Source organism: Miniopterus schreibersii (genome assembly GCF_964146895.1).
Source record: "Miniopterus schreibersii genome assembly, chromosome: 12".
Taxonomy (NCBI): Eukaryota; Metazoa; Chordata; class Mammalia; order Chiroptera; family Miniopteridae; genus Miniopterus; species Miniopterus schreibersii.
This window is the reverse complement of record NC_138112.1, coordinates 36,734,089-36,759,651: the sequence shown is the minus strand read 5'-3', so window position 1 is coordinate 36,759,651 and position 25,563 is coordinate 36,734,089. Positions and strand designations below refer to the sequence as shown.

Sequence of the window (25,563 nt, the reverse complement as noted above, 5' to 3'; positions counted from 1 at the left end):
AAAATCTATATGGATATGCAAGAGACCCATAATAGCCCAAACAGTCCTAAGCAAACATCAAATTGGAGGATTCGCACTTTCCAATTGCAAAACTTATTACAAAGCTACAATAATCAAGACAGTGTGGGAGTAGCATAAGGACAGATGTACACATCAATAGCACAGAACACAGAGTCCAGAGTTTTGACAATGATGTCAAGACAATTTGATGAAATAAATGACAATTCAAAGAATAGTATTTTCAAAATATGGTGCTGGGACACAACTGGATATTCACATGCAAAAAAATTATATTGGACACTTATTTTACTCCATATACAAAATTTAACTCAAAATGGATCAAAGACCTAATCATAAGAGCTAAAACCATTAAAGCTCCTTCAGAAACGTAGGCGAAGAGCTTTATAATATTGTATTAAGCAATGATATCTTGGATAAGAGAACAAAGGCACAGGCAACAACAACAACAAAAGAGATAAACTGAATTACATCAAAATTTAAAACTTCTGTGCATCAATGAACAATTAAAGTGAAAAGGCAACCTATAGAACAGGAGGAATATTTGCAAGTCATATATCTAATAAGGGGCTAATCCTTCAGCTCGACAACAAAAAATATATAACCTGATTTAAAAGTGGGAAAAAGACTTGAAGTCCAAAGAACATATACAAATGACCAACAAGAATATGAAAAGTTGCTCAATATCACTAATCATTAGGGAAATGCCAATTAAAACCACAGGGAGATTTCACCTGACATTTACTAGGATGGCTTCTATTTTATCGAGAAAACCCAACAGAAAGTAACAAGTGTTGGCAAGGATGGGAAGGAATTGAAACTCTTTTTAAATATATATATATATATGTTTTATTGATTTGAGAGAGAAAGAGGATGGGAGAGGGAGAGAGATAGAAACATCGATGAGAGAAGCAAACCATCAATCACCTGCCTCCTGCACGCCCCCTACTGGGGATGGAGCCCACAATCCAGGCATGTGCCCTGACCGGAATCAAGGCAGGGACCTCTTGGTGCATGGGACAACACTCAACCAACTAAGCCACACCTGCCAGGGTGAAATTACAACTCTTGTACACTGTTGATGAGAATGTAAAATTCTGCAGCTGCTATGGAAAACAGTATGACAGTTCCTTAAATATTAAAAATAGAATTACCATATGAGCCAGCGCTTCCAATTCTGGGTATGTACCTAAAAGATCTGAAGGCAGAGTCCTGTAGAGATATCTGTCCACTCATGTTTATAGCAGCAGTCTTCACAGTACCAAGAGGTGGAAGCCACTCAAGTGTTCACTGATGAGTAAATGAATAAATGAAATATGCTATATACATACAATGAAATATTATCCAGCTATGAAAAGAAATTCCGATATATGGGTGAACTTTATGAATATTATGTAGTTAACAAAGCCAATCACAAATGAACAAATACTGCATGTTAGCACTTATAGGAGGTATCTAGAGTAGTCAGATTCATAGAGGCAGCAAGTCAAATGGTGGTTGCTAAGGTTTGGGAAAGGAGGAAATGGGAAGTAGTTGTTGCTTAATGGGAATAGAGTCTCAGTGTTAAAAGTGAAAAAGTTCCAGAGATTGGTTCCTCATTATTATTGGGTCTTCATTATCAACTCTTAGTACTTCTGTGACTGAGACCAAAGGAACAGGCAGTCAATGTACTTAACGAATGTACTTAACGGATACACCCTTAAAAATGGTTAAGATGGTACATTTTACATAATGTGTATTTTACCACAGTTTTTTAAAGGTCGTCCAAAATTGCTTAATTATGTTTCAAGAAATGTTATATGGTGAGATATTATATTTGATCAGGTTTGAGACAATTTTTTTCTGTGACCCTTGACTTCTGTACCTCAACTTCTACCACCTCGCTGCTCATAAATTAACATGACAGTTGTCATTTAAACCTACTTGGTATGTGCCAGGCTTTTCCACATAAATTCTCAATGATTTTCTTGTGAGCCAGCAAGAGCTCAGCAAGGTTTAGTGACATTTCCCAAGGTTGTGTGAGGGATGTTACTGGGTCCCATGGCCTGACCCTAAAGCCTGGCTTCTTCCCCACCAGGTCTCATACCCCTCAAGTTAGCTTTATCCTAACAACCACTTGGGGAACCTCAAACATTCAGATTCCCCTAGGAGATGAGTAAATTAACAAATAAAGAAATGGAATCACTCAAGATTGGCTGACTTGACAGACTAAAGGAATTTTGAAAGTTGTGGTGTCTGGCATGGAACAAAAGCAGAAGCTGAAAATGCTGAACTCAGGGGACATTCTGTGTGTAAGCACATTCAGAGCTCTTGAGTCTATCCTGCCCTGAGGACCACTGGAGACAGTCCAGGGTCTTGGAGCTGTTACCAGCCCAGAGAGAAGCCAGTCCATACACAGCAGTGTGTGCTCCCAGCAGCAAAGGAGGCTCAGGCAAGATTCCCTAAGGAGGGAAGGGTGACAGGGGCACTGGGGAGACTTGGTGGGTCTGTGTGTAGGGGAGGGGCATGTCTTTCTTTAGAAAGATCACTCTGGCTCCTGTGGTGAAGATGACTTGGAGGGGAAGAAATTGGAGGAGGGCAGACCTGACCCCAAACCAGAGCCACGGGAAGTGAATTCTAGAAAGGTTTTTGGAGGGGCCCTTACCAGGGCTTGGTGATGAACTGCATGTGGGAATGGTGAGGGAGAACAATGGGTCTTCATTATCAACTCTTAGTACTTCAGTGACTGAGACCAAAGGAACAGCCAGTCATGGACAGACAAGGGGGCTGTCACTTTTGCCAGGTGCCTCCCGTGCCACTCAGTTCCTGTCTGGTAGGCTGCTTTAACACGGGAGACTTTTTTTGTTGTTGTTAATCTTCAGCCTAGAATATTTTTCCCATTGATTTTTTTAGAGAGAGTAGAAGGGAGGGGGAGAAAGAGAGAGTGAGAAACATGGATGTGAGAGACACATCGGTTGGTTGCTTCCCGCACTTGCATGGTGCCTGCAACAGAGGTACGGGCCCTGGACCGCAACTGAACCGGGACCCTTCAGTCCGCAGGCCGACGCCCCAACCACTGAGCCAAACCAGCCAGGGCTGTGTTGTCCTTCTGGTCAAAGGGTCTCTGCATTTGTTTTCCTGAGGAGTCAGGTGGTGATCTGGTGCCTTAGTCCAGCTCTCAGAGAGAGGTGAGGAGGCCAGAGTCATGATGGGGTGGAGGGAGGAAATGGCTTTCAGGAAACAGAGAAGGAAAAAGAGGGAAAAAAGCTCTTTAAAAACCAGCACTCTTGCCCAGGTCAGTTTGGCTCAGTTGGCTGGGCCTTCTGTGCACCAAGAGTTCGCTCTTTCAGTTCTGGTCAAGGCCCAGAGGGCTCGATCCCCAGTAGGGGGAGTGCTGGAGGCAGGCAAGCGATGTTTCTCCCTCTCCCTTCCTCTCTCTAAAAATCAATAAAAACATATTTTAAAAGAAGAAAAAAGAGCTCTTTCTCTTCCCATCCCAAGTGCTTCAGGAGCCATGGGCTTTGGTGCAGAGATGGCCAAGTCCAAGAACCATACCACGCACAACCAGTCCTGAAAATGGCACAGAAATGGCACCAAGAAACTCCGATCACAAAGATATGAATCTCTTAAGGGGGTAGATCCCAAGTTCCTAAGGAATATGCGCTTTGCCAAGAAGCACAACAAGGAGGGCCTGAGAAGATGCAGGCCAACAATGCCAATGAGCGCGAGCGCTGAGGCTATCAAAGCCCTTGTAAAGCCCAAGGAGGTCAAGGCCAGGATCCCAAAGGGCGGCAGCCACAAGTTCAGTTGACCTGCCTACATTGCTCACCCCAACCTTGGGAAACGTGCTTGTGCCCGCATTGCCAAAGGTCTCAGGCTCTGCTGGCCAAAGGGCAAGGCCAAGGCTAAGGCCAAGGCTCCAACGAAGCCCCAGGCTGCGGGTGCAGGTGCAGCAACAGCTCTGGCTCAGGCTCCCGCTCCCAAAGGTGCCCAGGCCCCCACGAAGGAAGGCTCCACAGTAGAGGCCTCTGGCTGCGGATGTGAGGACAGGACTGGAGTGACCCCCGGGCTGCTGTCTACGTGGAGCTGGTGTCCTCCTATGCTATTTGTACAAATAAACCTGAGGCAAGGAAAAAAGAAAAAAACCCACCACTCTTTTTATTTCTGTATCATTTAACCAAACACGGTCCTGTCTGTGTGTTACATCCCTTGATCCTCAGGCTGATTTGGAGAACTCAACAGAGCTGGGCCACTGCCTTCCCCAGGCAAACAGGGCTCCTAAGCTGGCATGGGAACCCAGGTGATCCAGGGTCTAAGGGCAGGGCACTTGCTGAACACAGGATAAGGGTGCTGTGTGTCTCTGGCCCTTTTCAGGAAGTAGGGACCTGAACTATTTAATTACTTTTTTTAGGTAAAGTCCAGAGAGAAGATGTGGGTGCAAGATATCTTCTTCAACTTGGGATCTGTACCCCAGGGTCCACCTACTAATCCCAGATTCCCTTCTGAGCCCTCTAAGCCTGGGTGAGGAAGCCCCCTTTGCCAGTGTCATCTACCCCAGTCTCAGGCAGCCTCAGGACCCCAGAACTGAAGGAACAGGGTCTGACCCCATCCCTCACTGTGGAGATGGGAAGACTGAAACAGGGGGTCTCTCCCCTCACACCTTGTCCTCCCTAACCACAGCTTCCTCCACAGGGACAGAAAGTCATGGCCTGGAAACTGATGCCACCTCTGCTGTTGCTGGCCTGGTTTTCAGCCTCCACGTGCAGTGCCAGAGACAGGACAGACCTGCTCAACGTCTGCATGGATGCCAAACACCACAAGGCCAAGCCAGGCCCTGAGGACCAGCTGCATAACCAGGTATGGCTGGAGTGTGGCTCTGATGCGGGAGGGGACAGGTTCTCACATGGAAGAGGAAGTTAGGGTGGTGGGGGAAGGGTTAAGGGGTCAGAAACCTCACATTATGATTATTGCTGAGAAGGTGAAGATCGGGGAGTGGTTTAGGTGACTTTCAGGGTGGCCTCCTCAGAACGGGATATTATGTCAGCAATAATATGGAACAATCATTTACTGAGCACCTACTAGGTGTCATGTGTTTTCTGTACATGCTTTCATTTTTCCAGTGGTCCTCTGAGGTAGGTAGATGATATTTTCTACATGACACAAATGAGGAAACTGAGGCCCAGAGGAATATATGGACACACAGATATCACCAGCCCTCGTCGTGGGGTAGGGATTGGTGTAGGACGGGGCTGGACACCTCTAGGGGTTTGGGGGAGGATGGCTTTTCCTACTTTGACTATATGCCAGTCCCATGGAGTGCTAGAGCAAAGGAGAAGGCCCCTTATGACTGTGACATGGGGTAGAGGTGTTGTACTTTCACACATTCTATAAAAATTTATGCTACTTGGTTGCAACCCTATTAGTCTCCATAGCTCCTTTTTATGACAAGTATTGTTTAGACTCTCTTTTCTATCCTGGAATGAAGTTCAAAGCTAATAGAGTCTATTTGCACATTTAATTTAAAAAATGTCAACATAACTACCTGTAACACAAAGCAGAAGCAAAAAGAAAGTAATTTATAATAAAATATCTACATTTCAATATGTCGGTTCTCTGGTATGGCTGCATTAGAAGTCATTGTGCAACAGCACATGAATGGAGCAGCTACAAATGAAGATTTGTACAGTGCATTCTATTAGCAACTTAAATGCTATACAATACTCTAAGTAGTGTTGCCATTGATGACACAATTTTCTACAAAAGTGATTAACTCCAGTAATACAAAACATATAGTACAGCTTTCCATTTCATGGTTTTTGTTGTCCTGGAAAATTGGGTATATATTGAAAACATGCTAAACTATGCTGTGCCCATATGTAGGATGTAGTTTGGTTTAGGTTAGGAAATCATAAATATGTTTTTCACTTACTTTTACTTTTTAAAGCAAATGTTTCTGTGGGCCTACTATGTGTCTGGTACTGGCCTAGCCACTGGGGGGAACACAGGTCTTAATACTTGCCAAAAATAAGGATTCAACAATGTATTATTGCATTGCTTATTTTCTTTCCTTCTTTTTTATTATTTTTATTTTTAATTAAAAAATTTTTTTTAATTATTTTTTTTATAAACATATCTTTATTGATTTCAGAGAGAGAGAAACATCAATGATGAAAGAGTCGTCATTGATCGGCTGCCTCCTGCACCCCCCAGACTGGGGATTGAGCCTGCAACTGGGGCATATGCCCTAACCCAGAATTGAACCCCGATCTCCTGGATCGTAGGTCGATGCTCAACCACTAAGCCACGCCGGCCGGGCTCCTTTTTTTAAAAAAATTTATTGATGTTAGAGAGAGAAAGGGAGAGAGAGAAATATCGATCCGTTTTTTCACTTATATATGCATTCATTGGTTAATTCTTTTTTTTAAATGTTTTTATTGATTTTTAGAGAGAGAGGAAGGGAGAGAGAGAGAGAGACATATCAGTGGGAGAGAATGAGCATTGATTGGCTGTCTCCTGCACGCCCCCACACTGGGGATTGAGCCCGAAACCTGGGCATGTGACCTGACTGGGGAATCAAACCGGCGACCTCTTGGTGCATGGGTTGATGCTCAACCACTGAGCAACACTGACTGGGAATCAAACCCACAACCTTGGCATACCAGAGTGATGCTCTAACCAACTGAGCTACCCAGCCAAGGCTCTCTCCTTTTCTCAAAATGTCACCTTGCAATGAGGCTTTTCAGATCAACTTATTTAAAATTTCAACACTCATCCCATTCTCCACATACCCATTCCCTGCTGTAAACGGTCCTATATAATTGATCATATCCTTACATACCATATTTTTTCTCTTTTAGTGTCCTACTGTCTGTCTCCCCTGACCAGAACACATATTCCTGTCTGTTTTGTTTTGTTTTGAATCCTCACTTGAGGATATTTTTCCCATTGCTTTACAGAGAGAGTGGGAGGGAGAGAGAGGGAAACATCAATGTGAGAGAGACACACTGATTGGTTGCCTCCTGCACATGCCCTGACTGGGGCGAGGGATCGAGCCTGCAACTGAGGTATGTGCCCTTGGCTGGAATCAAACCCAGGACCCTTCAGTCCACGGACCGACACTCTAACCACTGAGCTGAACTAGCTAGGGCCTGTTTTGTTGTCTGTTGTATTATGTCTAGAACAGTAGCTGGCATAGAATAACTACTCAATAATAATTTTTTAATGAATAAATTTAAGAACTTTTTATAAAGTGTTAAGGGGTATATATATGATAGTTTATTGTCCTCCCAAGACAGAGTTTCTCCCAGGCTCCCACAAACCCCTGATCACACTGTTGCAATTGAGTGTCCCCCAAGATGGGCGTTCCTGAAGGCCAAGGACAGAGAGGTCCTCACAGTGAGCCTTTCTAGGGCAACCTACCTGGGGCTGGAGAGTGAGCACCAAATGGGCAGAGGATGGAGGTGGCGGAAGTTTGTGGTGGGAGAGCGACTTAGTGCTGAGTTCTCCCCACCCAGTGCACTCCCTGGAGGAAGAACGCCTGCTGCTCTGTCAGCACCAGCCAGGAGCTGCACAAGGACACCTCCCTCCTGTATAACTTTAACTGGGACCACTGTGGCAAGATGGAGCCCATCTGCAAGCGCCACTTCATCCAGGACAACTGTCTTTATGAGTGCTCCCCCAACATGGGGCCCTGGATCCAGGAGGTACTGGGATCTCCCTCACCCCACCCCACCCCACCCGACCCCACCCCCACCCCACCCCAGCAGGCTGCCCTCCAGCTCAGTGAAGGCTGTGGCTGCCAACACGTCTGACTGAGAGGAGCCTTCCCACCTTATCTCCCATCCAGGTGAACCAGAGCTGGCGCAAAGAACGTTTTCTGAATGTGCCCCTGTGCAGAGAGGACTGTGAGAACTGGTGGGAGGACTGCCGCACCTCCTACACCTGCAAGAGTAACTGGCACAGGGGCTGGAACTGGACCTCAGGTGAGAGCCAGACGGGTGGGGAGATGGAGGTGGGGTTTAGACAAAGGTGGTTTGAGGATTTGGGATTGCTTGAATATTTCTCGGGTAACCAGGGGCTGAAAGTCTGTGTCTATCCTCTCTCCCCCTGCAGGCTCTAACGAGTGTCCAGCTAAGGATGTCTGTTTAACATTTGAGTCCTACTTCCCCACTCCTGCAGCCTTGTGTGAGGGCCTGTGGGATCACTCCTACAAGGTCAGCCAATACAGCCGAGGGAGTGGCCGCTGCATCCAGATGTGGTTCGACCCAGCCCAAGGCAACCCCAATGAGGAGGTGGCGAGGTTCTATGCCTTGGCCATGACTTCTAGGGCCATGCCCCATGGGATTGGGCCTTTCCTGCTCAGCCTGGCTCTGATCCTACAACTCTGGCTCCTTGACTGAGTCCAGCTCTTCCCAGCTGTCCCCTCTATCTGTTCCCAGCTTTGAGGACCAAGGACCACTGTCTGTTCAGCTCAGGTCCACAAATGAAGGATCCCTAAGCATGCCTCCATCCATTACCCATCCTTCTGTCAACCAGTTCCTGTTCCATGGTGGGGCTTGGGATTTCTCTGATAGCCAGTTCTAATAAATAGACATATTCATGTCTGATGAATTATTTTGGTTGTGAGTTTGTGAGTGGATAGAGGAGAGATTCCATAGCTTTTGGATTTCTTTAGAGAAATGAAAGCTGGGTTTCAGTCTTAGCTCAGCTACTCACTATGTGAAAGGGAACAGTTGCTTGACTGCTCTCAACCTTAGTTTTTTCCTCATTAAAATGGGGCTAATAATTCTTCCTTCCCTCAGGGTTGTGAAATATAAAGGAGCTGTTGCATAGAAAGTAGGTGAGCCCAGTGTCTGCACATGAATAGTTCTCAGGGACCCTGTTGCTCTTGTAGCCTCGAGTAAGAGGCAGGTCCAGGACTTCATAATTTATATTGGTCCGCAAATACTCCCTTTCCCCCAGGCCTTGTCTGTCTGCCTCTATGCTCAGCTATGTAATGAGCAAGCTGGGGATGGGAGTGGAAAAAAATTCACACATAATGTGGACTAAAGGGGCAGAGTTGGGGCTTGGGGCCCTCAGAGGAGGAAGAGAGCGTATGGGGAGGGCAATCTGGGGGGTTTCTGGGGAGGAAATCCTCAAGAGCCTTGAACTGGTTCAGCCAGGCTGTGTCCTGGAGGTGTGGCTGGAAGAGGGATGGAAACGCTTACCTTTGTCCCCCATCTGGGTGGCAATGGTAGATATGCCTTCTCTGGAGGGTTGCTCTGTCTTTGCACATTCCCCAGGGAACTGAGCTTCCATTGATCTCGGGGGCCCTCACTTCCCCTTTCCTCCCGGGGTTAGTCTTTGTCTCCATACTCAGGCTGCAGTTACCCCAGAGAGGCGCGGGTACCTGCCTGCGAATATCAGGCAGGTGGGTGATCATGCTAGAACGAGAATCAGGTGTGACTACTCCTAGTCCAGGCCTCTCCCTGCCGCCCCTGGCTGCCCCCTCCCCGCACAGCAAGAGGTGACCGAGGAGAGAAGTCGGGCACAGATTGGCGGACGAGCGACTGGGTTCCCGTAGGGGCCTGGAGACACTGTTGCGTTCGTGGGAGGGTCTCTCAGTTATTCTGTTTACCAAGTTCGGAAGGCTCCACAGAGCCTCCTCCACGTCCCAGGCTTTGCTCTAGCTGCATTAAGTCAACGCGTATTTGAGATCGAGTAAGGAATTCGGCCCGACTGACTCAGGCACTCAGTTCAGCAAAGTACAAGTTCTCGCCCAGGTTAAAGCGGAACCTGCGACGGCGGCCCAGGAGTTGGCAGCAGCGGCAGCCAGGCGGCAGCCTGCGCCTTTAAGGAGCTAGGGGGGCGGAGGGGCGGGGCAGGAAGCGGACTCACGGGTGGCGCCGCCGAGGGCTAGGTCTTTTTTGGGGGGGGAGGGGCGGGCAGCCCTCCTATGAGCCCCGCCCCCTTTCCCACCTCCAGGTGTCTGTGCCTCACTGGGCTGGAGGGAAGGGGGTCGGGGGTGGCCGAGCAGGCCGGGTTCGAGGAGCTCCCCACTCGGCATCCCGCCTACAAAGGCTCAAGTTTGTTGACTTGGAGGGAGTAGCTGGGGCGGGGGCGGGTGCTAATAATACTCGTCCGTTCAGCCGCCGCGCTTTACAGTTTACACAGCTGTCACCTTCAGTACGCCTTAATTAATAATAAAAATAGCCGCCGTTCGGGAGCGCCCGCTGGATGCCAGGCCCCGCGCCGAGACCTTTACAAGCACGGTCCTACCGAGTCTGCCCTCATCACATTATCCCCATTACACAGAGCTGGAAGGCGAGGCTCCGCTCGGCGCGGCGACGTGCCGGAGGCCACTAGGCGGGTCAGCGGTCCCGGATCCAGACCCGGGGCCCGGGGAGGCGGGGCGCGGGTGCTACCCCCGGCTCCACCGAGAGCCGCGGGGGCGGAGCGGCGGGCGGGGCGGAAGGCGAGGGGGTTGCGGCGGCCGAGGATGGCCATCTTAAGTGGCCGCTGAGAGTCTAGGGCCGCTTCCCCCGGGAAGGGGGCATCCGAGCCGCCCAGGAGGTGGGGGTCCGCGCGCGGCGGCCGCGGCTCTGGGGAGAGGTCAGGAGCCCACGGGTTTGAGAGAACTTTCTCCTGGACGGGCCGAGGGAGGCCTGATGGCGGACTGCTGAGCCCCTGAAGGCCCGGGCCTGCGGGTATGGTGGATGGTGCCACGAACTTGGCCGAGAGGGGGAAGGGCTCTGCCTGGGCTGAGAGGGGCTGCCAGGGACGGTGCGTAGGGTTTCGAGGGCACTGAACCTCGTCAGGGCCTTTGTAGGGCTTCGGATCTCTATGGAGGGAATTCCCCCGCCTTATTTGTAGGGGGCTGGACCTAGTGGAATTTAGGGGTTCAGGTCTAAGGGGGAGTTGGATTACTTGGGGGTTGGGGCCGCTTGGATGATGGGGAGAGGGATGGAATGAAGTTCATCGTGGGGTCCTTCACGGGTTTTGGGAACTCTTTTCAGCAAGGCTATGGGGGGAGGGCGGAATGGAAAGGATTTTAGGTGGAATCAGACGTCTATGGGAGTTGGGGTTCATATTGCGGTTATTGAAGGGGACTCATTCTCAGGGGAGAAGGCTGGGATCCCGAACTGTCGGGGCACAGGATGGGGGGACTTGGGCTTCTCTGGGGGCATTGGCCGGATCTCCTCGGGCTGATGATGGCGGGGCAGAATCATTGCGGGGTTCGGGAGGTCCCGGGTCCTGTGGGAATGCGGGGGGCGGGGGCTTCAAGGCGTCCGGGGCGGTGGGCCCAGCGGAGGGGGAGGGGGCGGGCCGCTGGCTCCGACTCCGCGCCTACCCCTCCCCCGCCGCCTCTGAACAAACTTTTCTTTCTCTTCAAGTTGAGGCCGGCGCTGCCGGCCGCGGCGGTGGCGCGGCGAACCAGGCGGCCTGCGCGGCGGAGCGCGGTGCCCGGATCCCTGCCTCGGCCGGCGGCAGATCCTCAGGCCCGCGGCCCCGGCCCGGCCCCGGCCCCGGCCTCAGCCTCAGCCCCTTGCGTGCCGGGGGTATGGCGCCGGGTGGTGGGCGCCGGCCGCGCTAAGCCCCGCGCGGGCCATGGCCTCCGCGTGCGGGGCGCTGGGCCCCGGGGGCAACGGGCCGGGGGGCGCGCTGGGCAGCCCGGCCCCCGCCTGGTACCACCGAGACCTGAGCCGCGCCGCGGCGGAGGAACTGCTGGCCCGGGCAGGCCGCGATGGCAGCTTCCTGGTCCGAGACAGCGAGAGTGTGGCGGGCGCCTTCGCGCTCTGCGTCCTGTGAGTGGCGCTGGGGCTCTCGGCGGGCGGGGGGCACAGTGTGGGGTTCCTTGAGTGTGTGGCGAGGGCTTGGGACAATGGGACACCAGCGCCCCCCCCCCCCCCAGTGGGGCCTTGGCTTTATGCTGAGGCCGAGGAAGGATGCCGGGAGCATTTCCTTCCTGCTGTGTCTCGGACACTTTCTGGGGCGATGAAGCCGAGTAAATGCAGTTCTGCTGCCAGGGTGGCTGTAAGGGGGGGAAATGCAGGGAGTCTCTGGCAGACCCCTCAGGCACCCTCCAGGTAGAAGGACCTGGAGGGGTGAGGATGTACACTTTTCATACAAAGATTGGGTGTCTGAGAGGGAGGTGTAGTTGGAGTTGGGGCCAGAGGGGCTGATGGGGTGTGTGAGTATGGTCAGCAGCTCCCTTAGCGGGCTTTACTGTGCCCCCAGGACTGAGGCTTGCACCTGCCTGGCTGTGTATGGCTGGGGCTGAGGACCGGGTGGTGTTGAGTAGAAGAGGGTGAGGCTGTATGGGGCCAGGCCATTATTTCATGAATCAATGAGTGAGTGTGTGTGCTCTGGCTCCCAACTGCCCTAGCCTTAAGCTATGGGTGCTGATGTGGGGCTAGACTTGGCAGCTCTCTGAGTGGGTGTGGTTCTGTGCCTCTACCCATCAGCCATACCTGGCGGTGGTGTTGGGGTGAGTTTGCACTTTTAGTTTTTGTAGTCTTCTCCCTGAGCTATCTGTCTCCCACACCTCTCAGTCCTGTGGGCCTCGGGAGTGGGGGGTGGTGAGTGGGGAGCCACAGGCTGCTTTGTTTAGATCTAGCTATTTTCCCCCTTAGCCCCATGAGCTCTCCCAAACCTCTCTCCCTCTATCCCTTTCCCCTCTATTCCCGTCACATCTTTGGGGGATGCATTGGCCTAGGCTAGTGGTTCTCAATTGGGGTTGATTTGATCCCTCAGGGGACACTTGGCAATGTCTAGAGACATTTTTTGGTTGTCACAACTGGATGATGCTACTGGCATCAAGTGGGTAGAAGCCAGAGATGCTGCTAACCATCCTACAAGCACAGGACATTCCCTCACAACAAAGGATTATGCCATCTGAAACCTCAGTAGGGCTGAGGTTGAGAAACCCTGATGTAGGCAGTGGACCTGAAGAGGAAGGGGCACTCTAAGTCTCAGTTTATGCCTCAAGTCTGAGGCTCAGCCCCGAAGACTAAAGAGGAACAGCCTAAGCACATGAATATCCTGGAGCCCTGCCTCCCACCCCCCTCTGAGGCCTAACCCCTAATTAGGAAGGGGAGGGAGGCAGGTGTTGGGTCAGCTGTTGAGTGAGAGGACAGCTGGGCCTGTGTCTGGGTGAGGAACAGTTATTGTCTCAGGAGGGGAGAATCCTGGCTCCATTGCCAGGAGAGGAGATGGGTGGGGTGAGGGTCTGTGGGGAGCTACTTCAGCTTTGCCAACTGACTCTGGCTACTCCTCGCATTTCAGGAGCCTGGGCATGGGTGATCAGAAACATACTTGCTTACCTGTATATACACCCACAGGTAACATTCAGTACACATTCCTGCCCCAACAGGCACAGGCGATACAACCAGCGGGCCAGGATATAGGTCCTGGCTTATTCCCTGGCTTTAAATCCCAGCTCTGCCTTTTACTTGCTTTGTGGTTAGGCAGATAACTTTTCATCTGTGAGCCTCAGTTTCCTCTTCTGGAGAATGGGGATAATAAAATCTGCCTCAAAAGGTGAAGATTAAATGAGATCACGTCTGTGCCAAGTACTTGGCCTGTCACAGAGACAGAGCTCAGTTAATAGGATGTTATTATTATAAACAGAGACCTACAGTCCACAAACCAACACCCAGTCACATACAGACACCTGCATGGCTTGTGTCTGGTTGGCAGCCAGGAGAGCTCTCAAAGGAGGCCCACTTGAGGGAAGGGGATGGTCCTGGGGCCAAGGTAAACGGTCTTCTCAAACAGCCATTTGGTCCTCTCTGGTGCCAACACCCCCTCCTGCCCAATATGCAGGCCTGGGTGACTTCCTTGGGCAATCCTCCCTGAGGTGTGACTGCAGAGGGAGCCTCCAGTCCCAGTGAGTGTGGCCTGCGCCACCCTGGCCTAGCTCAGCTGTCACCTGCTCAGCTGTTGCTGCCATCTGTCAGCACCCCTATTGCACCTCCTCAGTTTGGGGCTCCTAGAGGCCTGGGTCTACCATAGGGGGCCTCCTTAGGTCATCCTGTTTCCTGGTGTCTGGGGAAAGGGGTAGAAATCCCTAGGATGATACCCCCACACTCCCCAGCAAAACTACCCCTGACACACCCAACTTCAGCAGAGCTAGACAACAATGTGAACACAGACAGCAGGCACATGTGTGTTAGCACTTTGCCCATGTATGCAAACAGTGGTTACCCAGGCTTCTGAGGACTCTTAATCTGGCGAGGGGCCCAGACTGGTACCACAGCCCAGAGGGGCTGTTTAGACAGCTGTGTAGGCCACAAAAGAGCTGCCTGTTGCTTCCTGGGCCCTGCAGTAGGTGTGGAGACTATGTAGGTCTGGGGTGGGGGGGGGATTCCTGCTTGTTGGTGACACTAGCAGGATAGACATGGACTGGCCCCATCATTAACCCTGTGCAGCCTAGGCAAATGGTTTTAGGGAAGCCAAGCTGAAAGGGCTGGGGGTTGATCCCAGAGGCAGGAGGAAAGGGTACCTTGGGGCTTAGACTCTAGCCTGGGAGTGACAGATTCTGACCTCTGCCTTGCTGTCAGGTATCAGAAGCATGTGCATACATATCGAATTCTACCTGATGGAGAAGATTTCTTGGCTGTGCAGGTAGGGGCTTGGACCCTGACCCCTGATCTTGATTCCAGCCTGTGGCTTGGGAACAGCTGGCTGATCCTTCTCCCACCCTTGCTGGCCGCAGACCTCACAGGGTGTGCCTGTGCGCCGCTTCCAGACCCTGGGCGAGCTCATTGGCCTGTACGCCCAGCCCAACCAGGGCCTGGTGTGCGCTCTGCTGCTGCCTGTGGAGCGGGAAAGAGAGCCAGACCCGCAAGACGACCGTGATGCCTCAGGTGCCACCTGGTGTGCAGTGTGCAAATGCCTGCCCTGCCCCATGTTCAAATACTATCTGCTTCTTTCCATCCCATTTTCTCAGTCTGCCTTCCCTAAAGCCCCCGCTCTAACTATGATGCCAGGACCCTTTACGCCCTTTCCACGGAAGTTTCTGATCGCCATGGCATTCCCCCGTACTTCACTGAGGGTGGGAGGCTCAGATGGAAGCCCTATTGACCCCTGTCCACAGATGGGGAGGATGAGAAGCCCCCACTGCCCCCACGCTCTGGCTCCACCAGCATTTGTGCCTCTGTGGGGCCCAGCAGCCCCGCACCAGCCCCTGAGACCCCCACAACTCCGGCTGCTGAGAGGTAAGACCCCAACCCCCTCCACTGAGCAGGTAGTCCCTTTCTCCTCTAAGAACTATGTTCTCACCAAAGGTGGGGAGACCTAAACCCCAGCCCCACCCCCTAGGAGCCCCCATCCCATCTCAGCCCCAGAGACCGACATCCTGATCCATGGTACTCTGTCACCAGTACTGTCTCCTCTAGGGATAGGGTAGGGATGCTGGGACAGGGTCAGCAAGGTCTCTACTGACCTCTTAACCCCTTCTCGAAGTGCTCCCAATGGGCTGAGCACTGTCTCACATGAGTACCTGAAGGGCAGCTACGGGCTGGACCTGGAGGCTGTTCGGAGTGGAGCCAGCAACCTGCCGCACCTCACCCGCACTCTTGCCACCTCATGCCGGAGGCTACACAGGTACCTGGAACATGTAACACCAGACATTGCACCCTTACCTCTCTGACCTGTCCTCACCTGCTCCCCCTTGCTGCACAAATGCCCTGACCTCTGACCTCTAGCCCTGAACAGGGAACCGGTCATTGCCTCCTGACTTTTCCTCACCTCACCTGAACCCTTGCATCCTCATGGTTGGGGCTAAAGCCCCCTTTCCCTGTACCTGGATCGGGGTGGGGAGTTATTCTGACCTGATGTCTCCCCTAGTGAGGTGGATAAGGTCCTGTCTGGCCTGGAGATTCTGTCCAAGGTGTTTGACCAGCAGAGCTCGCCCATGGTGACCCGCCTTTTGCAGCAACAGGTGGGATTGAGGGGAGATCTTTGGAGAATGGGTTCATGTTCTGGGGCTGAGTTGGGGACCTCCTGCATGGTGGCCTCATGTGCAAGACTTATTCCTTCTCCCTTCAGAACCCACCACAGACTGGGGAGCAGGAACTAGAGAGCCTGGTGCTGAAGCTGTCAGTGTTAAAGGACTTCCTATCAGGCATCCAGAAGAAGGTGGCCTGACTCCTGACCTCTGACCCCTTACCTACCAGCCCCTATCCACTTGCATTGGCCTAACTGATCTCAAGCCTGAATCTGCAATTTAGCATTGACCCCCAACCTCAACCATTCCCCTCCCAGCTGTAGCCCTCTGACCTTGTTCCCTGTCCTCCCATGTCCCCTGACCTTGCCCCGTCCTTGCCCTCTCCAGGCCCTGAAGGCCCTACAAGACATAAGTTCCACGGCGCCCCCGGCTCCCCTGCAGCCATGCACACGTAAGGCCAAGACCATCCCTGTGCAGGCCTTTGAGGTACATGGCAGGGGGTGCCAGGTGGGGCCTCGTGGGTCAAAGGACAGTTGGAGGTGACGGGGTTACTGCCTGCCCTGTGGTCTTTTCGGCATCTCCCTACCTCTTGGCCTGCAGGTGAAGCTGGATGTGACCCTGGGTGATCTGACCAAGATTGGGAAGTCACAGAAGTTCACACTGAGCGTGGATGTGGAGGGTGGGCGGCTGGTGTTGCTGCGGAGACAGCGAGACTCGCAGGAGGACTGGACAACCTTCACGCATGACCGCAGTGAGCCAGGGCCTGACCTGGGAGGGGTGGGCAGGGCAGCCCCGGGCCTCAGAACACAGGCCAGTGTGACTCATTCTCCATCCCCTAGTCCGCCAGCTCATTAAGTCTCAGCGTGTCCAGAACAAGCTGGGTGTCGTGTTTGAGAAGGAGAAAGACCGGACACAGCGCAAGGACTTCATCTTTGTCAGCGCCCGGGTGAGCAGCAGATTGGGCTACACCACTGGGGACTGCAGGAGTCCCCATGGAATGGGAAGAGAAGGAACACGTGATGTAGGCATGTCATCCCTTCTGGCAGGGGTGGGTCTGACGGGGCAGAGAGTACGTGTATGGAGAGGGGGTGGCCTGAGGGTAGATTTAAATACTCATTCAATGGACATTTACTGAACACCTGTTATATACTTGAGCTATATAATGGTGATCAGACAGGCATGACCCTCCCCTCTTGGTACCTGTTACCTAGTTGGATATCCCTGGAAGGGGGGTTCCCTGGCTGCTCACCTGCCTCTGACTGGTTGCTGTCTCCCCAGAAGCGGGAGGCCTTCTGCCAGCTGCTGCAGCTCATGAAGAACAAGCACTCAAAGCAGGACGAGCCTGACATGATCTCTGTCTTCATAGGCACCTGGAACATGGGTGAGGCCTGGGGGCGGGGGCTGAGGTGGGAGGGAGGAGTGGCCCCAGAGCAGGGGCCTGACCACTCCTCATCCCCTTCACCTCCAGGAAGTGTGCCTCCTCCGAAAAATGTGACATCTTGGTTCACATCGAAGGGACTGGGGAAGACCCTGGATGAGGTCACGGTGACCATACCCCATGACATCTATGTTTTTGGGACCCAGGAGAACTCGGTGGGTGACCGAGAATGGCTGGACCTGCTACGCGGGGGCCTCAAGGAGCTCACAGATCTGGATTACCGCCCGGTGAGGGGGGTCATCTTGTCTAGTCCCCTCTCCTCACGCCCCAAACTATCCTGCTTGACCTTTTGGTGACCTCGGGGAACACAACTTGACTGGCTGTTCTTCTGGTCCATGGACATATCCTTTAGGAGATCTAACCTGAGTCCTTCATGCTATGGGAGGAGACCCTCCATAGCAAAAGTTTCTCTTTTGCCCCTCAGAAAAAGATAGCAGGTTTTCCTATCCTGTGCCTGCCAGAACAGTATATAGTATGGGCTGGGGGGTGGGGGGGAGGAGAGGTTGCAAACAGTGGCCCAGCTTGGGTCAGAGGTGACCCTGTCCTCTCCACCCAGATCGCCATGCAGTCACTGTGGAACATCAAGGTGGCTGTGCTGGTCAAACCAGAGCATGAGAACCGCATCAGCCACGTCAGTACGTCCAGTGTGAAGACTGGCATTGCCAACACCCTGGGTGAGCAGCGTGGGTGGGGTCCCTCTGTCCACACCCCCTGCTTCCTCTCCAGCCCAGGATCTCCCCCTATTTAGGTGGTCTCAGCTTTTCCATATATAGATCTCTTTGAACTTTGTAAAGTATGTTCCTATTCTAAATCTCTTCCGGCCCCACCAGCAAGGCAGGTCAGGATAATTACCTCCGTTTTATAGATGATACAGCTCAGGCCCAGAGTGATTGAGTAATCTGTCCAAGGTCGCACAGCTAGAACGTGGTGGAGCTTGGCATAGTGCACTGGACTGTTGGTTTGCATTCCAGTGCTCCTCCAGGGTAGATTCTGCCCCGAATCTGTAGGTCCTTACAGCTTCACCCCTGGGATCCCCTGGGATTTCCAGGGGATCTGCTCAGACATGCAGACACACTCAGGCCATCCAGATGGACTGTGTGTGCCCCACGTGGATGTCTGGGGAAGGTGTGGGTGTGTGTTCAGGGGCTTGCCTGCCTCCTAACATGGGGGTTGGGTTGGGGTGGGAGAACCTTTCCACTGCTGCTTTGAGGGGCAGAGGAGAGAGCTGGGAGCCCTCTGAGGGTGACTCGGGCCTTTTTTCCAATGTCCTGACAGGAAACAAGGGGGCTGTGGGCGTCTCCTTCATGTTCAATGGCACTTCATTTGGCTTTGTGAATTGCCACCTCACCTCAGGAAATGAGAAGACTGCCCGGTGAGTGGGTGCCTTCCCACATAGTCCCTTCACCCTCACCCCCTGTTTCACCTGAGATCTATGCCCCCTCCTATATCCTAGTCCATAACCCACTTCTTTCCCTGTCTCCCTTATCCAACTCAAGACCCCTCTGTCTATCCTTTCCTTGACCTTCCTCTGTCCTCAGGGTCCCTGATCCCTACCCCATCCCTGACCCCAGAGACTTCTTACCTTTCTGCCTGCCCCTGAGTCCTAACTCTGGGAACCTCTTCCCATCCCCATTGTAGGCGGAACCAGAACTACTTGGATATCCTGCGACTGCTCTCGCTGGGTGACCGCCAGCTCAGTGCCTTTGATATCTCTCTGCGTTTCACTCACCTCTTCTGGTTTGGCGACCTCAACTACCGTCTGGACATGGATATCCAGGTGCGAGCAGGGCCTGGTGAAAGGCTGGTAGGGTGGCTGGGCTGGGAGTCAGATGGGCTCTCACCTCTGTCTCTGGCTCAGAGGAAAAGTCTCCAGTCTTTGTGTCCCCACCCCAGGAGATCCTGAACTATATCAGCAGGAAGGAGTTTGAACCTCTACTCAGGGTGGACCAGCTCAACTTGGAGCGGGAAAAGCACAAGGTCTTCCTCCGATTCAGTGAGTGTGGCCAAGTAGGAGGTCTGAGGGCCAGAGATCTGTGATATCCTTGAGCCCTGACCGCAACCTGTTCCCTGCATTCCCAAGGTGAAGAGGAGATCTCCTTCCCGCCCACCTACCGCTATGAGCGGGGTTCCCGGGACACATATGCCTGGCACAAGCAGAAACCAACTGGGGTGAGTGAGGAAAACAGGGTGAGCCTTAGGAGGCCCCAGAGCTGCAGTGAATCAAGGGTATTGTGGGGTCAAGGGTATAGGCCTCTGCAGTTACCACTCCAGTGCCTATGGCCCCTCTGGGGCTGTAGGGGTGATACTAGGTATTGTGAGGATCCAAGGGGAAGGATGTGGGGCCTTATCAGCTCTGGGGTTGGGGGGGCTTGTGCTGAGCAACCCCCAGCTGTTGTCCCTAACCATGCTGCCCCATCATCCCCTGCCCCAGGTTCGGACCAATGTGCCTTCATGGTGTGACCGGATTCTCTGGAAATCCTACCCTGAGACCCACATCATCTGCAATTCCTATGGTCAGAGCCTCATGGACAGGGTGATGGCGATCCTGGGTGGTCACTGTCCTGACTCTGCTCCAGCTTTGGGAAGTGGGAGCTTTCCCCTGAGCCCCCATTTCTATCCCTCTCCCCAGGTTGCACTGATGACATTGTCACCAGTGACCACTCCCCCGTGTTTGGGACATTTGAGGTTGGAGTTACCTCTCAGTTCATCTCTAAGAAAGGTGACTATTCCTGATGTGCTTGTGGGTGTGGCACACATCTGGGTGGCCACAGATGGAGGCCTAGATGTGCATGGGTTGGAATACATGTGTGTGTGTGTAGACGTACATGCAGGAGTATTTCTGAATATGATGTGTGAGAGTGTTTGTGTGCCTGGGTCATTGTAAGAGGTACATGTCCATGAGTATGTGTGTATGTGTGTCTGTGTCTGCCTGGGGCCACTTGTGTGCCCACAAATGTTCCTGGTGGTGTGGTGGGTTGTTGGAGGGCAGTCCCTGAGGCATTCTGGTCCCTGGCCCCCTCTTAGATGGCCTCTCATCCTTGGGTTGTCTGTCTGCCCTGATCCAGGGTCTGGGCATTAGGCTCTCCCTATTGGCTTGTTGGTACTGGGGGTCCTCCTGGCCTTCCCTCCTGCTCTCCCAGGGCCCCTGACTTCCTATCCCAGGGCTCAGTCTCTCCATCCTGTTCCTCCTGTTGCCCTCTTAGCTCTCCTGTCTACCTTCCTCCCTCTTCCCCTCAGGGCTCTCAAAGACTTCAGACCAGGCCTACATTGAGTTTGAGAGCATTGAGGCCATTGTGAAAACGGCCAGCCGCACCAAATTCTTCATTGAGTTCTACTCCACCTGCCTGGAGGGTCAGAAGGGGCTCAGGGCTGGAGTGGGCCAAGGAGGGTGGGAGGCCAGATATGCCCAGAGCAGTCAGCCCCCTAGTTAGGGGAAGGTGGCACTCCATGTGTGTTTCCCACCTCCACCCCAGAGTACAAGAAGAGCTTTGAGAATGATGCCCAGAGCAGTGACAACATCAACTTCCTCAAAGTGCAATGGTCCTCACGCCAGCTGCCCACGGTGAGGCTGCAGCAGGGCCTGGGCTTGTGGGTGCGGGCACGGAGAGGGGTGTGGTAGAGTGCATTCAGGGCCTGCCTGGGAGGGCAGGCAGAGCCTGTGGAGCACATGCGTGTGTGTGTGTGTCAGGGTGGGGGTGAACATGAGTGAGGAGAGGGCTTTGCTTTACTTAGTGGGTGTAGGACCAAGTTACAGTTTGTTCATTTGTTGAATAAATACTTAGAGCCTTTGCTAAATGTCAGGTCCTGTATTGGCCATTGGGAAATGCAAAAAATTAATTAGTTACAATGCTGTTAAGTGCTATGAGAGGCCTATGCAGGGCTATGTCTTCTACATTAAGGATTTGGGATCTTGCCGTTAGAGTTGAGTGGGAATGATCATGCATGAGCCTGAGGGTAGGGATGGTGGGGGCTTTGTTCCTCACTGGGCCTCTCTGCTACCCAGCTCAAGCCGATTCTGGCTGACATCGAGTACCTGCAAGACCAGCACCTCCTGCTCACAGTCAAGTCCATGGATGGCTATGAATCCTATGGTGAGGGGCGAGGGGTGTCAAGGAGCACAGGAAGCCACACAGGGCCCTAGAAAAATTTGGCAATTTGTTGGTTTGCCCTTCAGGGGAGTGCGTGGTGGCTCTCAAGTCCATGATTGGCAGCACAGCCCAGCAGTTCCTGACCTTCCTATCCCACCGCGGCGAGGAGACAGGCAACATCCGTGGCTCCATGAAGGTGCGGGTGCCCACAGAGCGCCTGGGCACCCGTGAGCGACTCTACGGTGGGGGCTCTATTGGGAGGGGTTTGGGGCATGAGATGAGGTGGTGTGGGCAGGTCTAGGAGGGAAGGGCCACGGGTGTGGGGAAGGCATTTTGGAATCCCTGGAATATAGTATTTGGAAGTTCTGCAGCCCTGGCTGGGAGTGGGCCTGCCCTGAGGAGTAGCTGGGAAGGGTCTGGAAGGCCAGTGGGTGCCTGATCAGTCCCCTCTGAGTCTCCTTTCCCTTTCTCCCCCAGAGTGGATCAGCATTGATAAGGATGAGGCAGGAACAAAGAGCAAAGTCCCCTCTGTGTCCCGAGGCAGCCAGGATCCCAGGTGAGCTAGGGCTGTGTTGGGTGTCATGTGAAGGGGTGCCTGGGGGCTTTTGGTCAGCCCCTACTTCATCTCCCCTGCCCTGTTCACCCCTGGCAGGTCAGGGAGCCGAAAGCCAGGCCCCACAGAGGCCTTCTGCCCGCTGTCCAAGTTATTTGAAGAACCAGAGAAACCACCACCAACTGGGAGGCCACCAGCCCCACCTCGAGCTGCTCCCCGGGAGGAACCCTTGACCCCCAGGTGAGAAAAGAACCCATCATCCCCCCCACTTTATCCATCACTGTGCTTGGCTCTCAGAGCCAGTCTGGGGATTGTCTGCTGCTTGGGTGCTCTGCTGCCCCATGGCCCTATGCCATGGCCACTCTGGCCAGCCAGGCCTCCTTTAGTTGTGGCTCTCTGAGTCAAAGGGAGCATAGTCAGCCTTTCCTCTCAATTCTACCTTAAGACAGTGAATTAGAAATTGTTTCTGCAACAGCTCCCTCCACGTAAACAAAATTAGTTTGAGCCTTCTGTATGGAGAAGGCACACGCCTCCACTTGGGATTTCCCTCTGCTTTCTGTGGAGCCCTGCCCCACAAGTGCGCCCCCTCCCCGGAAACAGGTTTGTGGTCAAATGAGTTTGGGAAATGGTTCTTGCTAGATTCTTTTCTTAGATATTCCCAGTGCACATTAGTATTAGCCAAAGCTCTGAGCATGTGGACAGGAAGGAAACCCTTTTTCAACTCTGTTGAATATAGTTTCCCAAACTCAACAGGCCAGGAAACTTCTTTTCCACTTAATAACTATTAATATCCTGGGGAACTAGTGTTCTGTGGATCATACTTTGGGAAAGTAAGGCTTGCTTTCTGGTTAAATCCAGCTGTTGCTTGAACTTAACTAAAAACTCCTAGGTCCAGCTTGGTGCTTTTTCACTCATCTTCAGCTGTTAGCAGCCATCTTGGTTTATTGCCAGGTTTGTGTAAAACTAGCCTGAATTCCTGAGTGAGTCTTCAGTAGATCAGCTTCAGATGCCTCCAGAGGTTATTCCAAATCAGGGCTGGTCATTCTCATTAAAGGTCTATATTGCCCTGCCTTCTGGCACCTGTTTTCACCCCTTTCAGCTCAGGTTTCAAAGTTACAAAGTCATAAAAGATCTGAGGATCTCAGTGAGTGCAGCAAGGAAGTTTAGATGTTATCCATTCAACTCCTTCTGTTCCCCGATGTTGGAGATAAGGACAGCCAGGGCAAGAGAGGGAAAGTGATGTGCTCAAGGTCACATGCAAGTCTAGGACTGGGAACCATGTCCCTGACTCCCAGTCTACTGCACTCACTACCTTCACTCTGGGTTTCTGGGTCCTGACTTAATTATCCTGCTCCCTAACCCAGGTTGAAGCCAGAGGGGGCTCCAGAGCCTGAAGGGGTGGCTGCTCCTCCACCCAAGAACAGCTTCAATAACCCCGCCTACTACGTCCTTGAAGGGGTCCCACACCAGCTGCTGCCCCCAGAGCCACCTCCACCTGCCAGGGCCCCTGTCCCACCTGCCACCAAGAACAAGGTGGCCATCACAGTGCCTGCTCCACAGCTTGGGCGCCACCGGTCTCCCCGTGTGGGAGAGGGGAGCTCATCAGATGAAGAGTCCGGGGGCACACTGCCCCCTCCAGACTTTCCACCCCCGCCACTGCCAGACTCAGCCATCTTCCTGCCTCCAAGCCTGGATCCTTTGCCAGGGCCTGTGGTCCGGGGCCGCAGTGGGGGTGAGGCCCGTGGCCCACCACCTCCCAAGGCCCATCCAAGACCCCCACTGCCCCCAGGCCCTTCGCCCACTAGCACTTTCCTGGGGGAGGTAGCCAGTGGGGACGATCGCTCCTGCTCGGTGCTGCAGATGGCCAAGACACTGAGTGAGGTGGACTACGCTCCTGCTGGGCCTGGCCGCTCAGTGCTCCTGCCAGGCCCCCTGGAGCTGCAGCCACCCAGGGGACTGCCCTCAGACTATGGCCGGCCTCTCAGCTTCCCTCCACCTCGCATCAGAGAGAGCATCCAGGAGGACCTGGCAGAGGAGGTGTGTGGACCAGGGGTGGCTGGCTGTGTATACCTGAGGTGTGTGCTTGCCCATGGACTGCGATATCCTTTTACTCCACCATTCACCACTCAATGGTGTCCCTTCTATCCTGAGCTGGGTACTGGGAAATTGGGAGACACATGAATTAAGCCCAGTCCTTGCCTCCCTCCTCCCTCCCCCGAGGATGTGGTAGAATGTGGCTGTCTTTCAGTGCTTTTGTGTGTGTGGGCACCCTCAGTGCTCTCCCTGACATGCCCTATTCCTTCAGGCTCCGTGCCCGCAGGGCGGGCGGGCCAGCGGGCTGGGTGAGGCAGGCATGGGTGCCTGGCTGCGGGCCATCGGCTTGGAGCGCTATGAGGAGGGCCTGGTGCACAATGGCTGGGACGACCTGGAGTTTCTCAGGTGGGGGTGGGGCTGGAGGCAGGTGGGTGGGGCTTGCCCCCCGGGCGCAGCTAGGGGCCCTCTGGACTGCCTAGCCAATCTCTCAACCTTTCTCACCCCTTCCTACAGCGACATCACCGAGGAGGACCTGGAGGAGGCCGGGGTGCAGGACCCGGCACACAAGCGCCTCCTTCTGGACACCCTGCAACTCAGCAAGTGATGGCGGTGGCACTGTGAAGCTGCGAATCCAGCGCCCCTCCCTATCCCAGCCATGGTCCCCGAGTTGAAAATTTATGAGGGGTGGGGCAGTATCTTTCTACCTATTTATTGGGGATCTGTGTTCCCCACTGCCCAATGTTTGGAATGCCCTGATTAGGATATCCTGCCCCTCCTTTTACACTGGGGGCACCAGAGATCAGTTGCTGTGGTTACCAAGGACCTTGGTTATTCTGGTGCTGTCCTCTCAGCCCCAAGGGTTACCCTAGAGGGTCCATTTGGGTATGTCTGGGCCCCCACTTTCACCACTGCTTCCTTCGGCCTAAACCACAAGGGGAGGGGCTCAGCTAGGACCTCTCCCCATCACCCACTCTGGGGTGTCCATCCGGAAATGAAGGAACAGCCCGAGTACCGGGCTGGAGTTAATTTAAGATTTTCTGTGTGGGTTTAGGGAGGGCAGGCACTTTAATATTATTGGGGCTGGTTGGGGGTGGGGGTGGATCTCTGCCATAAAGTGCCAGTTTGCTTTGTTCTCACTGTCTTCTGGTCTATGCGTAGCAGCCTCGGGTCCTCGCTGGTTGCAAGGGAGACTCAACTCTTGCAGGCAGCCAACCTATCCCCATCCTGGGTACTCAGAGGGGTTACCAGCATGATGTCTTCAATAAATTAAGTTTTATTTGGATTGAGCAAAACTCACCTCAATAAATTACAAGTTTCTCAAAGGAAAAAAACAACAAAACAAAACAAGAAGTGGAGAGGAAAGCCCTCTGTCCCACCGCCCTGGCAGACCCTCCACTCCTCTAAGGGGCTTGCCCTCTGGGCCGGGCTGGTTGCCAGATGGGAGGAAATGCTGAGGGATACACGGGTGCGACCCTTCAGGCTGCTGATTATGGGTGGGCCTGAGGGGGTGGGGCAGCTGGCTGGT

The 25,563-nt window shown here is 53.3% G+C and overlaps 2 protein-coding genes and 1 pseudogene across 11 annotated transcripts; all 3 read left to right on the top strand.

Moving 5' to 3' along the window:
• Positions 1-2,287: 2,287 nt before the first annotated feature.
• On the top strand, positions 2,288-8,611 carry FOLR2 (folate receptor beta). 7 transcript variants are annotated; one of them, XM_081152850.1, is made up of 6 exons: positions 2,288-2,449; positions 3,010-3,185; positions 4,678-4,854; positions 7,512-7,700; positions 7,844-7,979; positions 8,110-8,611. In XM_081152850.1, exons 3-6 carry the CDS (start codon positions 4,702-4,704, stop codon positions 8,394-8,396), a joined length of 765 nt encoding a protein of 254 aa, XP_081008976.1. In that variant the 5' UTR covers positions 2,288-2,449; positions 3,010-3,185; positions 4,678-4,701; the 3' UTR covers positions 8,397-8,611. The 7 variants fall into 7 exon arrangements, with proteins under 7 accessions (XP_081008976.1, XP_081008974.1, XP_081008977.1 ...); XM_081152851.1 differs by having other exon boundaries at positions 2,315-2,449; positions 3,051-3,185; XM_081152846.1 differs by having other exon boundaries at positions 2,316-2,449; positions 3,051-3,185; positions 4,690-4,854.
• LOC308565009 (large ribosomal subunit protein eL29 pseudogene) lies at positions 3,527-4,485 on the top strand (annotated as a pseudogene). The gene is made up of 2 exons: positions 3,527-4,037; positions 4,472-4,485. The product of its transcript is annotated as a large ribosomal subunit protein eL29 pseudogene (transcript).
• A 2,762-nt stretch (positions 8,612-11,373) lies between the features above and the next one.
• On the top strand, positions 11,374-25,334 carry INPPL1 (inositol polyphosphate phosphatase like 1). 3 transcript variants are annotated; one of them, XM_081155500.1, is made up of 28 exons: positions 11,374-11,780; positions 14,538-14,601; positions 14,693-14,843; positions 15,074-15,194; positions 15,442-15,582; positions 15,826-15,919; positions 16,027-16,116; positions 16,313-16,411; positions 16,526-16,676; positions 16,765-16,871; positions 17,204-17,306; positions 17,394-17,590; positions 17,920-18,037; positions 18,639-18,735; positions 19,002-19,140; positions 19,257-19,356; positions 19,444-19,532; positions 19,795-19,876; positions 19,993-20,082; positions 20,601-20,714; positions 20,837-20,925; positions 21,367-21,454; positions 21,538-21,693; positions 21,929-22,007; positions 22,104-22,244; positions 23,369-24,041; positions 24,310-24,443; positions 24,552-25,334. In XM_081155500.1, exons 1-28 carry the CDS (start codon positions 11,584-11,586, stop codon positions 24,640-24,642), a joined length of 3,795 nt encoding a protein of 1,264 aa, XP_081011626.1. In that variant the 5' UTR covers positions 11,374-11,583; the 3' UTR covers positions 24,643-25,334. The 3 variants fall into 3 exon arrangements, with proteins under 3 accessions (XP_081011626.1, XP_081011625.1, XP_081011624.1); XM_081155499.1 differs by lacking the exon at positions 24,310-24,443 and having other exon boundaries at positions 11,489-11,780; XM_081155498.1 differs by lacking the exon at positions 24,310-24,443 and having other exon boundaries at positions 11,489-11,780; positions 23,369-24,079.
• Positions 25,335-25,563: the final 229 nt, after the last annotated feature.